The sequence below is a fragment of the Lynx rufus genome, unplaced genomic scaffold, assembly GCF_022079265.1.
Source record: "Lynx rufus isolate CCGP_SWC_20201006 ecotype Redwood Valley unplaced genomic scaffold, mLynRuf1.p SCAF_2, whole genome shotgun sequence".
NCBI classification, from domain to species: Eukaryota; Metazoa; Chordata; class Mammalia; order Carnivora; family Felidae; genus Lynx; species Lynx rufus.
The window spans coordinates 61764760-61786757 of NW_025814834.1; the positions used below are offsets into that span (position 1 = coordinate 61764760).

A 21998-nucleotide genomic window follows, 5' to 3' on the forward strand; every position below is an offset into this window, starting at 1 on the left:
AATTGCCAGGGTTAATTGAAGCTTTAGTTTTCACTGCAGTGTAGTTGATACTTAAGTGTTTCTTACCTGTCGGCTTTCACTATCCAAAAAGAGTACAACAATAGCACTTTAATTTGCTCTCATTAATGCTAGCCTCTCAGGTAATGTTAGTGCAGTTTTATCTAGATGATGTTTGTTCCTCTGAATGAAACCTTTGTACCAGCTTCCCAACTGAGAAGAAAAGCTAAACAGTGACAAAGGTAAAAACACAAATGTCTCGCTAATTTATCTTTTAAGATGCTCAGAACCCAGGAAACATCAAAGGGGAGTTAACTTTTAAGTGGAGGGCAGGCATTTAGTGTATGATTAACAGCAGTTTCTTTTCCTGTGATTTCAGTTAGCTGAGACAACTGGGAATCATTCTTGGGGAGCCTAACAAATAGTTTTTGCTCAGAGCCAGCTGAATGCTCCAAGGATAACTGTTACAGATTCACACAAACAGCAGTACTATTTGCTCTAGTTCTTTGGTGCTTTTCTGGTAGTATTGAGATGTGAGACAGCAATCTTCGGATCAAGCTTAGATAGAAGGCAAGTAAGGTCCTCCTTTGCCTCTAACCCTCAGCTGTGTAAAAGTAGAAGACCAGCGAGAATAAAATGGGTATTAAAATGTTACATTATTGAGGTGATACAAGAGCTCTTTGCCTGCATCTTGAGATTTGAGTATTGGCAAAAGTGTAACGATGCTTTCCTAAATCTGGGGACTAGTGTCTCCCACTGGAATTGCTTGCTATTTAATTAAGGCCCAAGAGAAGAAACAGAATTGCAAAAAATGAAGGAGGAGAAGGAATTCTGGGCCTCCTTAAATCAGTTAGAGCAAATTAGCAACCCCAGTAAAGACTGGAGAATCAATGCTGTAATCCTTCTTGCTTGCAGGTGTGATGTACAAAAGTAGAAGGCAAATGGGTGATTTATATGTATGTGAATAACAAAGATGTAAAAACAACATGCAATGAAAGTAGAGCGTGGACTCTCCAGTTAGACTGCTTGAGTTCAAATTAAAGCCTCATCAGTTATGGGTTGGGTGACCATTAAGCATGTTAGTTTTATGTCATCCTGTATGGGTTTTTCCTTTGTAATGTGGTTATAAAAATAATGCCCTGTGATAGGGAAATAGAGGTTAAATAAGATAATACATGTAAAGTGCTTGGAATAGGGTCTCACACATGGCAAATACTTAACTTTTTTATTAGTTGAGATTTACATGAAAGATAAATTGGGATCAGTGCTTTTACTTCCTCAAATATTTTTTTCAGTTTTCAAAATTTAGTATGGAGTGTTTCCTTCAACTGAAGTTATCCTTTTTACTTAAAAAGTACTTAAAACTATTATTCTATAAAAATTAAATTTGCAGTTATTTAAGAAACACTTTTTCATGTTTGTAACATGAAATACCCTTGTACATCTTACATATTCTGGTAGAATATGGTATAGTTTGCTGGTATGGTAAAACAGATGGGTGAGTCATTGTGAAAAGGGCTCCATTTTAGTAGAAAGCAAAGCCTTTTGCCAAAATCGGAGGTAGGGCAGAGATCTTCCTTCTATACCAAGGCTTCTTCTTTTGCTATGCACAAGTGATGAGCCCAGCAGAGTGGTATTAAAACCATCTTCTCCTTGGCTTGTCATACTGTATGTGGAACCTGAGGCATTTTGTACATTTGTGCTTTTCCTTGCATTCTAAAATAGGTCCACACTTAGCTGTATCTAAGCTGGCAGAAAGTCTGTCAGCATTTCATGGCATACCTCTGTGTACTTACAACTAAAAAGTATAATGTTATAGATAATAAAATTCTGATATTTACTCTGATAAATTCTGATATCACTCTGATATTTATCTGAGCTTCAGTTCCTTTTTGGATCTGTTCCTTAGTGATTTCTTTAGCCAATTAAATACTCATGACTGAGTCATGGCATTGAAATCTCAGAGGGCCATAGCCCTGAAGTCATGCTTATTCTGTTTCACTTTGACCTTGGCAAGACTCGATAGGAAGAACCACTATGGGATGGTGAGCTGCAAGTAGGAACCTATAGGCAAAGTAAGTAAAAGAAAGTAAAGTAAAAAGTAAAAAAAATACCGTATGATTTTATGGACTAGAATTTGATATGGCAGAATTGGTTTGAGCTAAGTTAAATGAAGGGTGAAGACCACAAAACTCTTTCAGGTACTTCCAACAATAAACAAAAACTTTATAAACACCAAACAAGGATTTGTGAAGATTTTTGTTACCTTCATTTTTCTCTTCTCTGAACTAAAGGAACTCAAACTAAATATCAGCCTTAGCAATTAAAGCACACTAAAACACGTCTAAAAAACTCTTACTTAGGCTTCTCCCTTTTAGATACCCTCAAGTTTTATTTCTGACAAACACTTGATAACTTGAAACTACAATGAGAAGCGTGAAGTCTGTGAGAAAAGCTGCATTGTAACAATGTAGCCAATATTCAAACAATTCAAATATACAATTGTTCTACTTTTCAGTTATGCTGGCCTCATAAAACAAAATGGTAAGTGTTCTCTCCTCTATTTTCTGAAAGACTCGGTGTAAGATTTTGTTATTTCTTCCTTAAGTGTTTGATATTCACTAGCGAAGCCATTGGAGCTTGCAGTTTTCTTTGTAGGCAGGTTTTTTGTTTTTTATCATGGTAAAATATATATAAAATTTAACATACATTTTAATCTTTTTTTCAGTTTATTCGTTTTGACAGACAGTGTGCACACGGACATGTGTGCAAGTGGGGTGGGGCAGAGAGAGTCCCAAGTGGGGCACAATCCCACAAACTGTGAGATCATGACCTGAGCTGAAATCAAGAGTTGGATGTTCACTGATTTGAGCTGCCCAGGTGCTCCCCATTTTAATCTTTTTCAAGTGTACAGTTCAGTGACATCAAGTATATTCATGTTGTTGTGCAGATATCACAACTATCCATCTCTAGAGCTTTTTCCCCAACTAAAGCTATATACCCATTAAACACTTAACTTCCCATTCTCTCATCCTGGTAGCCCACCACCATTCTACTTTCTGCCTCGATGAATTTTTAACTATTCTAGGAACTTCATGTAAGAGGAATGATACTACATTTGTCCTTTTATGATTGGCTTATTTTACTTAGCATAATTTCTTCAAGGCTCATCCATGTTGCAGCATGCGTTAAAATTCCCTTCTTTTTAAACTGAATAATATTCCATTTTATGTATATGTTATTTTGTTTATTCATTCATCTTTTGGTAGACACTCAGGTTTTTTTCCACCTTTTGTCTATTATGAGTAATGTTGCTATAAACATGATGTACAAATATCTCTTCAAGTCCTTCCTTGCACTTACTTTGGATATACATCCAGAGGTAGAATTGCTGGATTGCACAGTAATACCATGTTTGATATTTTGAGGAATTGCCATACTGTTTTCCACAGCATCTGTACCATTTTATATTCCCACCACCAATGCACAAAGGTTCTGGTTTCTCCACATCCTTTTTTTTTTTTAAATAATAGCCATCCTAATGGGTATGATGTTTGTTTTGCTTTTAATTACAAATTAAATTTATTTAATAAATTTAGGGCTATTTGAATTTTTTTTCTCGTGCTGTTTTGGTAAGTTATTGCTAAATTGTGGTTTTGATGGCATTTGTCTCATCTAATAAATGGAATATAATTTTTTGTAATATTTCATTATTAGCTTTTCAATGCCTATAGGGTCTGTGGTGATGCCTCCTATTTTATTCCTGTTATTGGAAATTTGTGGGTTTTTTTCCATTTTTTTTCACATTAGATGAGTAATGTGCTGAGGTCATAACAAGGTTTGAGGGAAGCACATGTCACACAACACAACAGCATGAACACCCAATCCTTACACTTAAGAACTACAAAAGGATCCAGAAATTTGCATTTTTTGAGACACAAGTGTTGGAGATTAGTCTTGCCAGAAGCTTATCAGTCTTATTAATCTTTTCAAAGAATCAGCTTTGACTTTGATTTTCCCTGTTTTGTCCATTTTCTGTTTCATTGATTTCTGCCCTTTTTTAATATTTTATTTATTTGTGTGTTTGTTTCAAGTATTTATTTTTGAGAGAGAGGAGAGAGCACAAGCAGGGGAGGGGCAGAGAGAGAGGGAGACAGAATCGGAGGCAGACTCCAGGCTCTGAGCTGTCAGTGCAGAGCCAACGCCACTGGGTCTCAAACCCACAAACCCTGAGATCATTACCTGAGCCGAAGTCAGACACTTAGCTGACTGAGCCATCCAGGCGCCCCAATGTTTTATTTATTTTTGAGAGAGAGAGAGAGGTATAATGCAAGCAAAGGAAGGGCAGAGAGAGAGGGAGATACAGAATCCAAAGCAGGCTCCCAGCTCCCAGCTGTCAGCAGAGCTGCTATGTAGGGCTCGAACTCAGGAACTGTGAGATCATGACCTGAGCTGAAGTCAGACACTCAACCACCAAGGTGCCCCCATTTCTGCTTTTAGTTTCTGTTGTTTCATTCTTTCCACTTACTTTGCATCCCATTTACTATTTTTCTAGCTTCTTAAGATTGAAACTGGATCATTGATTTGAGATCTTTCTTTCTTTCTAATAGAAGCATTTAAAACTATCAATTTTCCTCTAAACGTAGGTACATCCTATAAATTTTGATATTTTAACATTTCATTGTTATTTAGTTCAACATATTTTCTAATTTACCTTAAGATTTACTAACTCATGTAAATCTTTGACCTATATGTTGTTTAGATGTGTGTTGCTTAATTTCTAAGTATTTGGGAAAATTTCTAGATATCTTACCCTTTAAAGTTTGGATTAAAAAAGCAAGAACCAACAATATGCACTTTAAATGTAAACTCACAAATGCATTTAGAATGTGTATATATATATATATATATATATATATATATGTATATATATACACACATATACATATGTAAGTATATATATGTAAGTATATATATATATGTATATGTATATATATATATACACATATATATATGTAAGTATATATATGTAAGTATATATATATATGTATATATGTAAGTACATATATATGTAAGTATATATATGTGTATATGTGTATATATATATATATATATATATATATATATAAAACATATGAAATACTGCATAAGACAGTTGGTAGGATTATATTAATAGTAGACAAAGTAGACTTCAAGAAAATAACTATTACCAAAACTCAGGAGGAATATTTATTAATGAATCAATTCATCAGAAATATTAACATTAAACATTGTTAATGGCCAGAAAGCATACTCTGTATGATTTTAATACTTTGGAATTTACTGAGACTTATCTTGTAGAATGGCCATATGTGGTCTGCCTTGGAAGATATTTGCCAATGCACATTCACAAAAATGTGCATTCACAAAAATTCTCAACAAGATAGTAGCAAACCATATCCAATAATACATTAAAAGAATTATTCACCATGATCAAGTGGGTTTTATTCCTGGGATGCAGGGCTGGTTCAATATCCGTAAATCAATCAGTGTGATACATCACATTAATAAAAGAAAGGATAAAAACCACATGATCCTCTTAATAGATGTTGAAAGGCATTTGACAAAATACAGCATCCTTTCTTCTTAAAAACCTTCTTTTTGAGGGATAGAGTAGGGATTTGAGTAGGGATAGAAGGATCATACCTCAAGATCATAAAAGCCAAATATGAAAGGCCCACCACTAATATAATGGGGAAAAACTGAGAGCTTTCCTCCTAACGACAGGAACATGACAAGGATGTCCACTCTCACCACTGTTTTCAACATGGTGTTAGAAGTCCTAGCCTCATCAATCAGACGACACAAAGAAATTAGAGGCATCCAAATCAGCAAGGAGGAAGTCAAATGTTCACTCTTCACAGATAACATGTACTCGATGTAGAAAACCCAAAAGACTCTGCCAAAAAACCCCTGCTAGAATTGATACATGAATTCAGCAAATTCACAAGATATAAAATCAATGTTCAAAAGTTGGTTGCATTTCTATATACCAATAATGAAGCAGCAGAAGAGAAATCAAGGAATCTATCCCATTAACAATTTCACCAAAAACCATAAAATACCTAGGAATAAACCTAACCAAAGAGGTGAAAAATCTATATACTGAAAACAATAGAAAACTTATGAAAGAGATTGAAGACACAAAAAAATGGAAAAACATTTCACGTTCATGGATTGGAAGAACAAATATTGTTACAATGTCGATACTACCCAAAGCAATCTACATGTTCACTGCGATCTTGATGAAAATAACACCAGCATTCTTCACAGAGCTAGAACAAACAATCCTAAAATTTGTATGGAACCAGAAAAGCCAAAGAAATAGCCAAAGTAATGTTGAAAAAGAAAACCAAAGCTGGAGGCATCACAATTCCAGACTTCAAACTATATGACAAAGCTGTAATTATCAAGACAGTATGGTACTGGCACAAAAACAGACAAATAGATCATTGGAATAGAATAGAGAACCCAGAAATGGACCCACAAATCTATGGCCAGCTAATCTTTGACAAAGCAGGAAAGAATATCCAGTGGAAAAAAGACTGTCTCTTCAGCAAGTGGTGCTGGGAAAAGGACAGCGGCATGCAGAAGAATGAACCTGGACCACCTTCTTACACCATACACAAAAATAAACTCAAAATGGATGAAAGACCTAAATGTAAAACAGGAAACCATCAAAATCCTAGAGAAAACAGACAACAACCTCTTTGACTTCGGCCGCAGCAACTTCTTACTTGACATGCCTCTGGAGGCAAGGGAAACAAAAGCAAAAATGAACCATTGGGACTTCATCAAGATAAAAGGTTTCTGCACAGCAAAGGAAAAAAAAATCAGCAAAACTAAAAGGCAATCAATGGAATGGGAGAAGATATTTGCAAATGACATATCAGAGAAAGGGTTACTATCCAAAATCTATAAAGAACTTATCAAAATCAACACCCCAAAAAAACAAATAGTCCAGTGAAGAAATGGGCAAAAGACATGAATAGACACTTTTCCAAAGAAGACATCCAGATGGCTAATAGACACATGAAAAGATGCTCAACATCAACATCACTCATCATCAGGGAAATCACCAATCAAAACCACAATGAGATACCACCTCACACCAGTCAGAATGGCTAAAATTAACAACTCAGGCAACATCAGATGTTGGCAAGGATGTGGAGAAAGGGGAACCCTTTTGCACTGCTGGTGGAAATGCAAACTGGTGCAGCCACTCTGGAAAACAGTGTGGGGGTTCCTCAAAAAATTAAAAATAGAACTACTCTCCAACCCAGCAATTGCACTACTAGGTATTTATCTGAAGGATACAGGAGTGCTGTTTCAAAGGGGCACATGCACCCCAATGTTAATAGCACTATTGACAATAGCCAAAGTATGGAAAGATCCCAAATTTCCATCTAGTGATGAATGGATAAAGAAGATGAGGTATATATTTATGATGGAATATTACTTGGTGATCAAAAATAATGAAATCTTGCCATTTGCAACAACATGGAAAGAACTAGTGTATTACACTAAGTGAAATAAGTCAATCAGAGAAAGACAAATACATGATTTCACTCATATGTAAAATTTAAGAAACAAAACAGATGGGGCGCCTGGGTGGCTCAGCCGGTTAAGCGTCCAACTTCAGCTCAGGTCATGATCTCACGGTCTGTGAGTTTGAGCCCCGCATCAGGCTCTGTGCTGACAGCTCAGAGCCTGGAGCCTGCTTCAGATTCTGTGTCTCCCTCTCTCTGCCCTTTCCCTGCTCACGCCTCTGTCTCTCTCTCTTTCTCTCAGAAATAAATAAACATTGGGAAAAAAAATAGATGAACATAGGGGAAGGAAAGCAAAAATAATATAAAAACAGAGAGGGAGACAAACCACAAAAGGCTCTTAAATATAGAGAACAAACTGAGGGTTGCTTGAGGGGTATTGGGAAGAGGTGAGGGGCATTAAGGAGGACACTTGTTGGGATGAGCACTGGGTGTTATATGTAAGCGATGAATCACTAAATTCTATTCTGAAATTATTATTACACTATCTGTTAACTAACTTGGATTTGAATTAAAAATCATTATAATAATAAAAATAATAATCAGTCTTTTAAAAATACAAATAAAATAAAACAGAATCCTTAAAACATCAAAATCTAGATGGTCAAATCATGCAAATACACACAAAAAGTTAACAAGTTGGGGCGCCTGGGTGGCGCAGTCGGTTAAGCGTCCGACTTCAGCCAGGTCACGATCTCGCGGTCCGTGAGTTCGAGCCCCGCGTCGGGCTCTGGGCTGATGGCTCAGAGCCTGGAGCCTGTTTCCCATTCTGTGTCTCCCTCTCTCTCTGCCCCTCCCCCGTTCATGCTCTGTCTCTCTCTGTCCCAAAAATAAATAAAAAACGTTGAAAAAAAAAAAATTAAAAAAAAAAAAAAAAAAAAAGTTAACAAGTTAATGCCTCCTGAGTGGTGTAGCCTGGTAGATCCCCCAACAGTCAGAGGAAGATGTCTCTGCGTATTGGGCTGGCCCAGGACGACGCTGTAGAGAAGGTGGGACAAGGTCATAAGGGATCCATTAAGACGCAAGAGTAGATAAGGCAAAGGACAAAGAGGAAGAGGAAGAGCACTCCATGCAGGAGGAAATCATTAGCCGCAAGGGGGGAAACACTGTAATAAAAAAGAAAGGAAGAAAAAAAAAGAAAAAATGTGCATTCAGCTGTTATTAGGTATAGTGTTCTTTCTATGTGTCATTTAGGTCAAGTTGATAATGTTAATTCTTCCATATACTTACTGATTTCTTGATAGTTTGTTTCTGAATGTTCTTTTTATTACTGGGAGAGGGGTATCGAAATCTTGAAGAATTACTGTGAATTTGTTAATTTATCCTTTTAAAAAGTTTTGTTCATTTTTGCTTCATGTATTTTGAAGCTCTGTTATTATGTACATGCACATTTAGGATTGTATGTATTGATAAATTGGCTCACCATTATTAAACGTCCCTTTTTATATCTGTAATACTCTTTTTTGTGTGTTAGTCTACTTTGTTATTAAATAACAAAAATTCAACTGAATAAATTATAAAGATCCAGTTGGCTTTATTAACCAATTCACAAATCAGGCAGCATCCCATCTAGCAGGTAGAAAGGAGATCTGAAGGGCTACAGAAAGGAAGAGGTTTTTGAAGGTAAAGAGGGAGCAGAAAAGGAAATTATTAGCAAAGAATCCATTGTTTTAGGCAAGGTTGCCCTCCTAAGGAGAAGTGAAAGGGTGTCTCAATAAAAGTCCCTAGTGCTGACAAGGAAAGTCTCATGCTGACTGATTAAAGGTTACATTTCTGGGGGGTTAAAACTACAGTTAGGTTAGGTATTAAGTCTTATTTTACTGACTTGGGGCCTTACCCTAAGTGATGCCATTTGGGTCTGTGGTTTTATTTTTAACACTATTAATATAGCTCCACCAGTTTTCTCATGCAGCATTTGCTCAGTATCTCTTTTTATTTTAATTTAGTTGTATTTTTATATTGAAAGTGCTTTTCTTATAGACAATATGTGGTTGAGTCTTGCTTTTTCATACAAATTGACAATCCATGTCTTTTAATGGGAATCCATTTACATTTAATGTAACTGTTGATATAGTTGGGTTTAAATATGCCATCCTAGGGGTGCCTGGGTGTCTTAGTCGGTTAAGCATAAGACTCTTGATTTCAGTTCAGGTCATGATCCTGGGGTCATGGGATCAAGCCCTGCATCAGGCTCTGCATTGAGCATGGAGCCTGCTTAAGATTCTCTGTCGCCCTCTGCCTGTGTCCCCCATTTGCATGCTCTCTCTCTCTCTCAAACAAAAAAAATAAATAAAAATAAATTTAAAAAGATAACTATGCCATCCTAGTATTTGTTTTCTAATTGTCTCTTTTGTTTTTAGTTTCTCTGTGCTTCCTTTCCTGCCTCTTTTGGGTGAATGGAATATTTTTAGCTATTCTTTGTCTTATTTCAAATAAAAATACTACTTGGGGCACCTGGGTAGCTCAGTCAGTTAAGCATCCCACTCTTGATTTCCTCTCAGGTTATGATCTCACAGTTTATAAGTTCGAGCCCCTGTCAGGCTCCACGCTGACAGCGCGGAGCCTGCTTGCATTTCTCTCATTTCTCTCTTACACTCCCTGTCTCTGCCCCTCCCCTGCTCGCATTCAAAATAAATAAATAAACATTAAAAAAAATACTGCTTATTCATGCAGTTTCATGTACTTTGAAGCTCTGTTATGTACACGCATGTACAGCTTTCTGTACCGGAATTCTGTCTGGGGTTGACCTTGCCCATCTTTTCTTTTCCCATCACAAAATGAAACCAAGACCTAGTAGACATTAAGCTAACATGATAGTTACAACATAAGACACACCCTTTTAAATCACTGTAATCAATGTAACTGGATAGCTGTCTGTATACTGCCACATTCTTCTGTCATGTCCTTCTTCCATGCTGTATGCTGCTTAGGAGCCAGCCTGGAAGATATGAAGTTGTTTCCTTCTTATGAAATTTATGTCAGACAAGGATCATTTTTGTATTATCAGTCAAACAGTTAATTCATGAGCAGCTTGGTGCTGCCCTTAGAAGCTTGCAATTTGGTTAAGGCATTTATATAATTTTATTATGTATTTTTCTATGTTGTATTATGTAAGTGTATCATATTTATATAATAAGAAAGATAAAGAGCAATACAAGGCTGTGTGTAACTGTTACAGATAATAAATAAACGAGGTAAAGATGTTTATGTAGTTAATTAGAAAAACAAGCTGCCTAAACAGCTGCCTATAGAGATTCTTGATCATTTATAGTGAGAGAAACTCATATCTTTTTTCCCCTGTCTTCCTCTTTTATATAGATAGATATAGATAAGTATCACATGATTATTTGAAGATTGAAATTTCATTTTGATTTGGCTTTCCTGGGTGGAAAACGTTTACATCATTTTACACTTTTGAGCATGAATTGCCTCTCTTTCTAGGTGTAATCAGTTTCTACTCTTCAGCATACAGATTTTATGAATAATATTCAGTGCAGAAAGAGAGCTCTAAAAATAATTGTGCAGGTAGGGTTTTGTTAGTCTTACATGGAACACAGGCAGGAGAAAAGAACAAAGGCACATCAGAGGAAAGGTAGTGGTAGGCAGAGCATTTAATTTCATTTGCCTCCACCAAAGAGCTTGCATTTAGCAGAGAAGGAAAAACAAACAAGAAACAGGAGATCTGCAGTAGCTATTGAATGTTTCATTTCTCATCACTGTTAGTCACATTTGAATGGAACCATTACAGTCTTTTTGGTGTATAACTAAGCCTTTCTTTTTCCTCCGAAAAGAAGATCTTGAATTTTATGTTTAAAAGCACAATGAGATGTTTTTGACATTCTGCAGTTCATTTTGAAAATCACAGTCAAAATCCATTGCCTTTCAGTAAGGTGGTAAAGGATGTATATAATACACGTCATTTTTATACGTAATAGTACCTTAGATAGTCTCTAATGTGTATTATGTACACACACCTTTTAGCATCTCTTTCTATCTGGCAGCTTACGGCATTAGGCTGAATGTTTTGGTGAACAACTGAGTCGGGGTGAAATGCTGAGCAGTAGAACAATGGATTTTTATTATAAAAAGTAAGCTCTTCACAGCTTCTTTCTGATACTTTTCTGTAAAGATTGTAAGCCAACATATTTGCCACTACATAATTAAGATGGCATACTCTTTAATGTTAAAATTATTCTTCCAGAAATGGAGATGGAATTGACTAACCAACTGATGATTCTCCTCTTGAGCTATGATTTATGTTTTGTACAGGGAAATCTATTTTTGCAAATGTATTACTGACTATTCTTACAAATAAATGTATACAGGGTTGTTATAATTAAGAATTGCTGGGCTCATCTACTACAACAGTATTTACTTATTATTTGACTAAATTTCATATTATTCAGCTCAGCCCAGGGAAGGAGATTTAGTAGGTTTGCTTTCTTATTCTGATACTACTATACTTTGGTTTTCGGTCTAGTGGTTGTGAAATATTCCCTACAAATATGTTTGCTTAGAATCCCCAAAACAAAATAATAAAATCACTTAAAAAAAACCTTTTAATACACAAAATTCATATTCTGGGCTGATATGCTTTGGCTGTGTGCTAAAAATTAAATAAACAAATACCAAACAAAGCAAAGTTGGTCAAGGCTATGACTTATGAAGAATACCAGCCAATGGTACAACCCTAAATATTCTTTTTCCTTCTCTTGGCCTGAAAATACTTCAGGAGACAAGCTATCATACCCATCTTTCATTTAAAAATGATCAGTTTTCATGTCTTAGATTCTAAACCTTTTAGAATAGTTTTTGGCTCTTAGATAAAACAGTACACTGTGTAATCCATATTGACTCATTAATCATTTGTAACTTTACAGGTACTGATTAGGATGAATGTGATTTGGAGAAATTCTGTTTCCTGTCTAAGGATAAGAAAGGTGCCACATAGATACCAAAGTGGTAATCACCCAGCGGCCCCTCTGGGATCAAGGATTTTAACTGACCCAGCCAAAGTTTTTGAACACAACATGTGGTGAGTTATGTTTCAAGGTCTAATATATATGCCTGTTAAACATTAACAGTGGTATTATTTTCATTTAGTGCCAAGAAAGGATTTTTAAACTTGATCCGTGTTGTTAAGGTCCAAAGGCAGGGTAACTCATCCTAACTTAAGTGTTGCCAATTCTGAATTTCTTCACAAATGGAATTGGAAAAATGACTTCCCAAGTGCTTTCCTCAGCTTTGGTGTTCTTGCAGACCCTTCCTGCTCACCTCTGGTCCTGAGTACTTGTCAGTCAGCAAACTGTATATTCACCACCTGCTGCTTACTGAGCAGGGAGAACACACTGGTATGACCCTAGTCTGTGCTTTTAGGAAATCCAGCCTCTGTTTGGAAGGATAGATATTTCTAGGAAAAAAATACATGCAGTACATAGCAGCAGATTGTAAGGGCCCAGTGTGTTCTTATAAGGCATATACACTGTATGTCTTCTAAGAATAACTCAGTAGTGCAAAACCACTTTTCCTTTGATGCTGGAAGATTCCCTCCCCCCCCCCCCCCAATTTCAGCTTTATTGATGTATCACTGATATATAAAGGAAGCTTTCTTTAAGTGGAGAAATTGAGATCAGGATTATTTATTCTGTCTCCAGTACCTAGAACAGTCCCTGACACATAAATATTTGTGAAGTAATGACTTAGATAGTTAAAGCTGGAATAAGGGCATTCTAGGTGTGTAAAAAGTCATAAAACACAGAGATTGAAAAGTATAAGACATATTCAGGAGACTGTGAACAGGATAGTTTTCCTAAAATAAGGACTCTTAGAAGATTTATAAATGATAAGGCTGGAATGATATAGAGCAGGTATGGGGGTGGGAGCAGGATTGCGTGAGTTCTGGAATTCACAGCTGAAGTAGAAGGCATTAAAGAGCCACTAAAGAGAAATGGCAGCATACATAGGCTATTAACTATTGTATATTTATTTGGTTAACAGTATACTAACTAGATAGATCAGCAGGTAGAACTAGAAGCAGGAAAGGACCAATCAAAGAGAGATCTCAAAGGAAGAATAAATAGAACTTGATGCTTTTGCAGAGTAAAGGAAAAGAAAGCATTTGACTCTGAAGTTTTGATCCAAGATGACTAACTGAAAGTTATTAATTAGTTCCACACTATACAATATGTGGCCACTAGCCAGATGTGGTTATTGAGCACTTGGAACCTAATTAGTCTCAAGTGATATGTGCTGTAACATTTTGAAGACTTAGTATGGGCTCTCTCAGCCTTAGTGCCATCTTTTTGGAAACTTCTGCACCATGAGGAGGAAAAAGCAAATGTTCAGGATGAAGTGTAAAAGAAGATGAGGTAGAGGTCCAAAGAAACCACTAGCTTGTGAGCCCATGGAAGCCACAGGAGCAGAAATAAGGAAAGACAGAGGCGGGGATGCTGTTACAAATTGTTGAACTGCATACCAACTTTCTAGAACTTGATTCAATGGGTCTAGAATGTCCATCACCATCTGATCACAAGGACCACCTTTGAGCGACCCACCTTGTTTATTATACCAAAACAGTTCCTTTTGGTCCTTTGCCCTGGACCCGTGACTTTCAGAAATAATTCTGTTTTCATTTGTGGCTGAATGTAACATGTGTACAATAAATCATCTCTTCTGCTGTCTTAGCTGAAGAAAAAAAACAGTACAGGGGTACCTGCGTGTCTGAGTCAGTTAAGCATCTGAGTCATGATTTTGGCTCAGGTCATGATCTCATAGTTTGTGAGTTCAAGCCTCACATCGGGCTCTGCACTGATAGTGTGGAGCCTGCTTGGGCTTCTCTCTCTGTCTCTCTGTCTCTCTCTGTCTCTCTCTCTGTCTCTCTCTCTGTCTCTGCCCCTCCCCTGCTCATGTACACTTTCTCTCGAAATAAATAAATAAACATTAAAATAAAAGAAAGTACAAAAAGAAGAGGTAAAATATATCATTAAAATTTTTTTATACTGAACCACATGTTAAGATGATATTGTTTTGGATATATTGAATTAAATAAAATATATTATTAAAATTAATTTTATTTCTTTTAGCTTTTTTTAAAGTTTGTTTATCTTGAGAGTGTGTGCATGCACATGTGTGTGAGTAGCGGATGGGGAGGGCAGAAGGGGGGAGGAGAGAGAATCCCAAGCAGGCTCCGTGCTGTCAGCACAGAGCCCAACATGGGACTTGATCCCATGAAACGTGAGATCACAACCTGAGCCAAAATTAAGTCAGACACTTAACCGACTAAACCACCCAGGCATCCCTCTTTTAGCTTTTTTAAAAATGGCTACTAGAAAATTTTAAATTACACCTATGGTTGACATTATATTTTTTTGGACAGTTGCTGAATTAAACTACTTTGCCTGCCATTACCAGTGTGGACAGTTAGAGTAGGCTGTGAGATCATTGCCAGGCAATTAAACCTCCACAGGAACTTCTGGTCCTAGGCAAGATCTTCGTTTACCAAGTTTTTATTCTTCATTAGAGTCTCGTGATTTAGCGGTCTATGTTCTCTTCTTCCATCTGCTACCACCAGCTCTTTTGTCCAAGGTTCCTGCCTACCCATTTATGTTCTGTTTTGTCATAGACTCTCAGGGAAGCAAGGGTCCTCTGGGTCAATGCCTCTCAAGCATTGTGGGCTAGTACAAGAATCCCTTGGGGAGTTATTATTTCACTAGGTCTAGAGGTATGGCCCAGGAATTTGTAATTTGAAAAAGCTCTTTTAGTAATTCTGTTGAGCAGCCAGGTTTAGGAATCTTTGATCCAGTCCAGTGGTTTTCAAACTTTTCTTTAGCAGTGGAATTTTTTTCCAGGTGAAGTCTTATCATGGAATCCCAATATTTAAGCGGTAAAAACAAACCTGGTCTTAATGAAGCATGTAGAGGCCTGAGGCACCAACAGCTCCACCTCCCTTTTCCTCTCCCACCGTGCCTCCCTCACTGTAGAAGCCTCATGGCCTCTTAGGGTTCTGTTAATTGAAGTTTGAAAAACCTTAATCTAGTCTCGACAGCTGTCCTTCTCCACAGCATACTCCCTAAAAGGTTGTGCAGCCCATGCCAGGATACTTGTAGTGAACTCTCTCCAAAGGTGGATTCGTACTGTAATAATAAAAGTAATTTCCTCCAAAGAAAGAGGAAAGCAAAAGTAGTTGCTTCCTATCATCTCCTCCTGTACCTGTTTTGCTGTGGTTGCTTTTTTGTTTGTTTTTTGGGTTTTGGTTTTTGTTTGTTTTTATTGTTTGTTTTTTGCTTAAAGAGAAGATTTGTAAATTAAACTGAAAACCAGAAGACTGGTTTACTTTCCCCTTCCTTCAAGTCCAAGTTCTGTCCAAAATTTCTGACTTCCTCATTTCCTCCTTTGTAGTTAAGAATGTTTCCTCTCTTGCCGAACTTTGGTTTTTAAAAGATGTTTTTAGAAAACTACTGTACCTGTCAGTTCTTTCTCAGAGATGTAAAATTGTCTACAGTTTATTTTTCTGTTTAGCCTCTAATTTAGTTAGTAAGTACTATTTACTCTATATGTGACCCACTTTTTACAAATATTTTTTGAGGAAAAAATAAATATAAATATACCCCTTTTTATTCAGTTTCTGATATCCTGAGAAAGAATTGCCCTCCAGCCCATTTCACTAAGAAGCCTGAGTTCTCCAGATAAAGAAGATGGAATGAATCTGAAAAACAAAGTATTCTTCCTTCAAGAAAATGAATAGAAAGTAATAAAAGCAAGCAAAACTACCAATAGCAACCAGAAAAGTCCATAAACGTGGCAAATTAGTGATCAAGTAAAGAAACTGTAGATTCATATGTGGCTCAGAGTGGTTCCTGACCTCACCTTCATCTCTCAGAAGCAGTACCAGGAAAAGAAGATCAGCTGGCAGATCATTACTAATACTCATTAGCAGCCCAGTAAAGGTTGAAAAAGAACTCTTGAAAATAAATGGTTTTGCCTATGGCAGCAGAATTTAAGGTCTCAGCAGAGCAGGGAAAATGCTGAGGCTCACCATTTTCTGGGGTTCCATGCTGAATTGGGAGAACTATCCCAAGCCCAAGTGAAACCCTTTTAGGAATAGGACACATCTTAACTAGATGAGTGAAACCTAGCATAGGACTTAATGAAAGGGAAGGGAAGGGAAGGGGAAAGGAAGGGAGAAAGAAAAAGAGAGAGAGAGAGAGAGAGGAGGCATGGGGAGGGGAGGGAAGAGAAAACAGATTTCACACTCTCATAAAGGCTGTCCACTACCCAGTGGAGTTTCCTCCATCTCGCTCAATTCTAAGACCCTCAAAATATAGGAAAGTGGATACAATCTATAACGCTGAGCCTTCAAACTGGGAATTTACAGAGAAAGATAAAGAGGTCTCTGAGTAAGGTTGGGTGTCAAGAGAATTTATCTGCAGAAAAACAGAAAGACAGAAAGAGGGAGAAAGAACATAGCAAGCATTATTGATTCGTTTGCATTTTCCAGTATTTAAAGGAAATCACAATATGTATTCTCTTTTTTGCCTGGCTTCTTTCACTAAGCATAATTACTTTTGAGATTTATCCATGTTGTTGCATGTATCAATAATTTGCTCATTTTCATTGTAGTTAAAAGACTCATGAGAGCTTTTTACAAGCTCTCAAAATTCAGTAAACAAAGCTCATGATAAGAATATAGAAAAAGCTCCCAAAATTCAACAAGAGCCCAATAAAAATGGGCAAAATATTTGAACAGATACTCCACCAAAGAAGACTCACAGATTAAAAAAAGAAGATACATGGATAATAAGCAATGAAAAGATGATCAGCATCATTAGTCATTAGGGAAGTGAAAATTAAAGTTAACAATGAGGGGCATATGGCTGGCTCAGTCAGTAGAGCATGTGATTTTTGATCTTCCCATCATGAGTTTGAGCCCCGTGTTGGATGTAGAGATTACTTTAAAAATAAATAAATAAATAATAAAAAGCTTTCAAAAAAAAAAAAGCTAAAGACACAATGAGATACTACTACAAACTTATTAGAATAACTAAAATTCAAAATCCTGTACTGAATATTAGAGAGGATGTAGAGGAACTGGAACTTTCATATACTACTGGTGAGAATATAAAATGGTATAACCACTTTGGAAAACAGCTTAGCAGTTTCTTAAAAAACTAAACATAAACCTGTAATATGATTCAGCCATTCAATTCCTAGATATTTACCCAAGAGAAAAGAATGCATATGTCCGTACAAATACTTATACATGATTATTCATAGCAGCTTTATTTGTAGTAGCCAAATTTGGAAACAACCCAAATGTCCATGAGTAAGTAAATGGACAAATTGTGTATTATATATATATATATATATATATATATATATATATAAAATGGAATACTACTCAGTAATAAAAAGGATTGAGATACTGATAAACATAACAATATGGATGAATTTCAAAATAATTATGCTGAGTGAAAGAAGCTAAAAATGAAGAGTATATATTGTATTCTTAGTGCTACACCAGAAAATGCAAACTAATATATAGAGACAGACAGCAGATCAGTGGTTGTCAGTGAAATTGGGGGTGGTGATGAGAAGGGGAGGGCTGGAAAAGAGGAATTTTAAAGACACACAAGGAAACTTTTGAGGGTGATGGACATATTCATTGTCTTGACTGTGGCGATTGTTTCCTGAGTGCCAACATATGTCGGAACTTCTCAAATTGTACACTCTAAATACGTGCAGTTTACCATATGTCATTTATACTTCAATAAACCCATTAAAATATAGTTATATCCATACATTGGAAAATAATGTAGTAGTTAATAAAAATAAGAGAGATCTGGGGTGCCTGGGTGGCTCAGTCAGTTAAGCATCCGACTCTTGTCATCGGCTCAGGTCTTGATCCCACGGTCATGAGTTCAAGTCCCACACTGGGCTCTGCACTGGGCATAAAACCTACTTAAAAAAAAGAGAGATCTATGTATGTTGATATTAAGAGATATCAACAACAAAAAGAGCAAGTTGCAGAAAAGTATCGCAGGTCTCATTTTAGTAAGGAATTCTTGTGCATGTGCTATATGTGTATATATATCTTTGTTTTTATATACACAGAGAAAAGTCTGGAAATGTCTACATCATACTGTTTATCTCAGGAATGGGCATGAGGATGAGAGGTAGAGATTAAACTTTATATTTTATATGCATTAATTACTGTTGCAATTTTAAAAGAATGCCCTCCATACACCTATTCCCATCTTACTTTCTACCTGATAAATTCTTTATTCTTTAATAGCTGATTAGAACTCATCTTATTAAAATTTTGAGTTCTACCAAATCTTTTTCATCTTTATGTCTCCAATTCACATTTCAGTGCTTGAAAGATACAGGTTCTCAATAAATGTCTAATGATGGAAGTGGGTATTAGCTTCTTCCAGCAGCTGTGACCTCTAATGGAATAGAGAATATGCAGAATATGCAGAAGTGGGAAGGCATCACTTCTTTCTGTGTGTCTTTTGTAAGTCATTCATTCCTAAGGAAGAAACAGATTTACTAATAAAAATAATCAACGGAAATACTTAACTATAGCCAAAAAGACAAGTGGGCAGCCAGGAGTCATATGTATAAGTTAGTGTCAATAGTAGAAAAGATTTAATTGAAATTAGTTAAATTATTAGCTGATATACCTGTAATAATTGTATTTCATCCATCTGAGGCTCACATTTGTTTCACTGATTAACATCTCTGAAATCATGATATTTCTTACAACTGATGACATCTTACAATTATAATTGGAGTGTTTTTTTTTCCTTTCTTACCAGTACAGAAAATAACTGTCTTAGATTTGACGAATTAGGATAATTATAATTCCGAAGTAGTTAATCTTAATTATATATTGTTTTGAGAATTATTGCTCTTATTTTACTAACACACAAACTGAGAGACACAGAAAATTTAAATGACTTTTCATTACCATATATCAAAGTTAACATATAGAACACATAGAATCTTTGTTACATTGTTAAAAAAGCATTAAGGTTTTTGCTCTACAGATAAATGGGCAGTAGACATAGAGAGTTGATCCAGGAGGAAGTCCATGTGAGCCTATGAGGAAATACACAAGAGTAAAAGAAATACAAATTAAACAATAAGGTACCTTTTTATATCTATTAAAATAGTATCAAAAAAGAAAAAGAGAGAGAAATTTAAGATAACACTCAATTCTGGTTAGCATTGTAAGTTAATATAATGTGTTTAATTATCTTTCTTTTTTTATTTGTGTCATTTGTTCTTTTATTTCCTCTACTAGCTTTTTGGCTATACATCTTTACCTTATTTTTTAGATACTATTCTAGAAAATAGTTTCAAACATTTTCATCTCAGAACCTCTTTAGACTCTAACCTTTTGAGGACACTAAAAGAACTTTTATTCATGTGAATTATATCTAGTGATGTTTTCCATGTTAGAAATTAAAACTGAGCCATTAAAAATATTTAATTCATTTTAAAACAACAACAATCCATTACATGTTATATAAATTACATATTTTAATGAAAATACCTATTTGTTCCCCCAAAAGCACGGCATTATTTTAAATGTTTGGAAGTCTCTTTAATGTCTGGTTTAATGGAAAAAGCTAGATTCTCATATCTGCTTCTTCATTCCATCTGTTGTGATATGTTGTTTCAGTTGAATTATATGAAGAGAATTTGGCCACACACAGATATGTGCTAGTAAAAGAGAGGAGTTTTTACATAGCATTTAAAAATAATTGTAGGTATTTTTCCTGATATTATACTAAATCTCAGCAATGGTAGTTTCTTAGTTACAATACAGAATATGAAACCATATTAGTTATAATTCATTGATACATTTTACACTTTGGATATTTTATTTCTGCATCATTTTATAACATTACGCATGGATAATTTTGAGTAGTTTGATTCTCTGTTTTATGTAAATCTTTCAAATGTTGACACATTTCATTATACAACATTTAAGAATTGCTTTTGTAATATCACCACTTTCTCATCAGTAAAATCTCGAAGTATTGATTGGAAAGCTATCAAATTCATGGGTGGACACAACTTTTGCAAAATCCTAATTTTTGTTTTAAAACACAAAATTTATCTTTGGCAGCAAATATTATCATTTGTTTTCCTTAAAGTGGAAGCACATTTCATTTACTTTTAAGATATGTCAGATACCCAAGTCTGAATAACTAAGTTTGTCTATAGTTGCATTTTCAACTAAAAATAGGATTCCCTGAAAACAAAAAAGCAGATAATTCAGTTCACAACATAAACAACCACACAAATTCTTTTCTATAAGTCAGTCATCGTACTTCACAATGCAGAAATGCTTTATGTATGCCTCCTATTTTATCACATGGAATATTAAACATATGTATACCCAAGGGTCAGTATTTTATAAAATAGTTTTTATTGCTTTATCAGACACATTCTCCAGTGAATTCTGTTTTTTAGAACAAAACCTGGTGAATTCTTTACCACCCACTGGATGGTGGTGTAGAATCAACAACTACTAGCACATTTTGGTACCACTGTCTTGTTTCATAATAGGGCAGCTGCACTTTTACCTACCATTGTTTTTTATACTATCAGTGTAAACATCAATCAGTGAAAAAGGCAAATAGCAGTATTACATAGTTTTGACTTAGTGAACCACCTGACACGGTGGGCAACACCTTGATAACTATAGTCCTAGAGATTACAGTGTTACTGTCATTATCTTAAGGTGCTTCCTTGACTTGATACAGTTTACTTAGAATTAATATTGTACCACATAATATAAAATGTTAAAAAGATTACAGTAATATGATTCTACTTATGTATTCAACTTGTGTTATATTGTTGCTGTTTGGTTTACTTCTGTATGTTATAAGCTCTATGATTCATTGTTATTATTTTTGCTACATACAGTTAGTAATTTTGTTAAGAAATTAAGACAAAGTATAAAAAATTGTCTTATAGTTACCCACATATTTATCACTTCTCATCTCTATATTCTACTCTGTGGCTCTGTGTCTCTATCTAGTACCATTTTCCTTGAGCCTGAAGAACTTTAACATTTCTTATATTATAGATTCTGCTAGTAACAAATTCTCTTAAATTTTGTTTATCTGAAAATGTTTTTATTTTTAAATTTTGAAAGATATTTTCACTGCATATAGAATTCTAGGTTGACAGAGATTTTTCTTTCAGTACTTTAAAGATGTTCATTTGTGTTCTGGCCTCCATTGTTTCCAATGAGAAGTCAGCTGATGTTTGCAGTGCTTTTCCCGTCTCTATAATTTTTTTTTTTAATTTTTTTTTCAACGTTTTTTTTTTATTTATTTTTGGGACAGAGAGAGACAGAGCATGAACGGGCGAGGGGCAGAGAGAGAGGGAGACACAGAA

The 21998-nt window shown here is 35.5% G+C and overlaps 1 protein-coding gene and 1 non-coding gene across 2 annotated transcripts in view; one reads left to right on the forward strand and one right to left on the reverse strand.

Moving 5' to 3' along the window:
- The window catches only part of METTL8 (methyltransferase 8, methylcytidine), an 88464-nt gene that overhangs the window by 29109 nt on the left and 37357 nt on the right, over positions 1-21998 (forward strand). The window contains exon 2 of the mRNA XM_047085234.1: positions 12464-12618. Coding sequence (XP_046941190.1) covers positions 12476-12618 — 143 coding nt within the window. The 5' untranslated portion in view covers positions 12464-12475. The remainder of the gene's footprint in view (positions 1-12463; positions 12619-21998) is intronic.
- Positions 3802-3910, reverse strand: LOC124516855 (small nucleolar RNA U13). The gene has a single exon (XR_006963243.1). It is a non-coding gene; the product is annotated as a small nucleolar RNA U13 (small nucleolar RNA).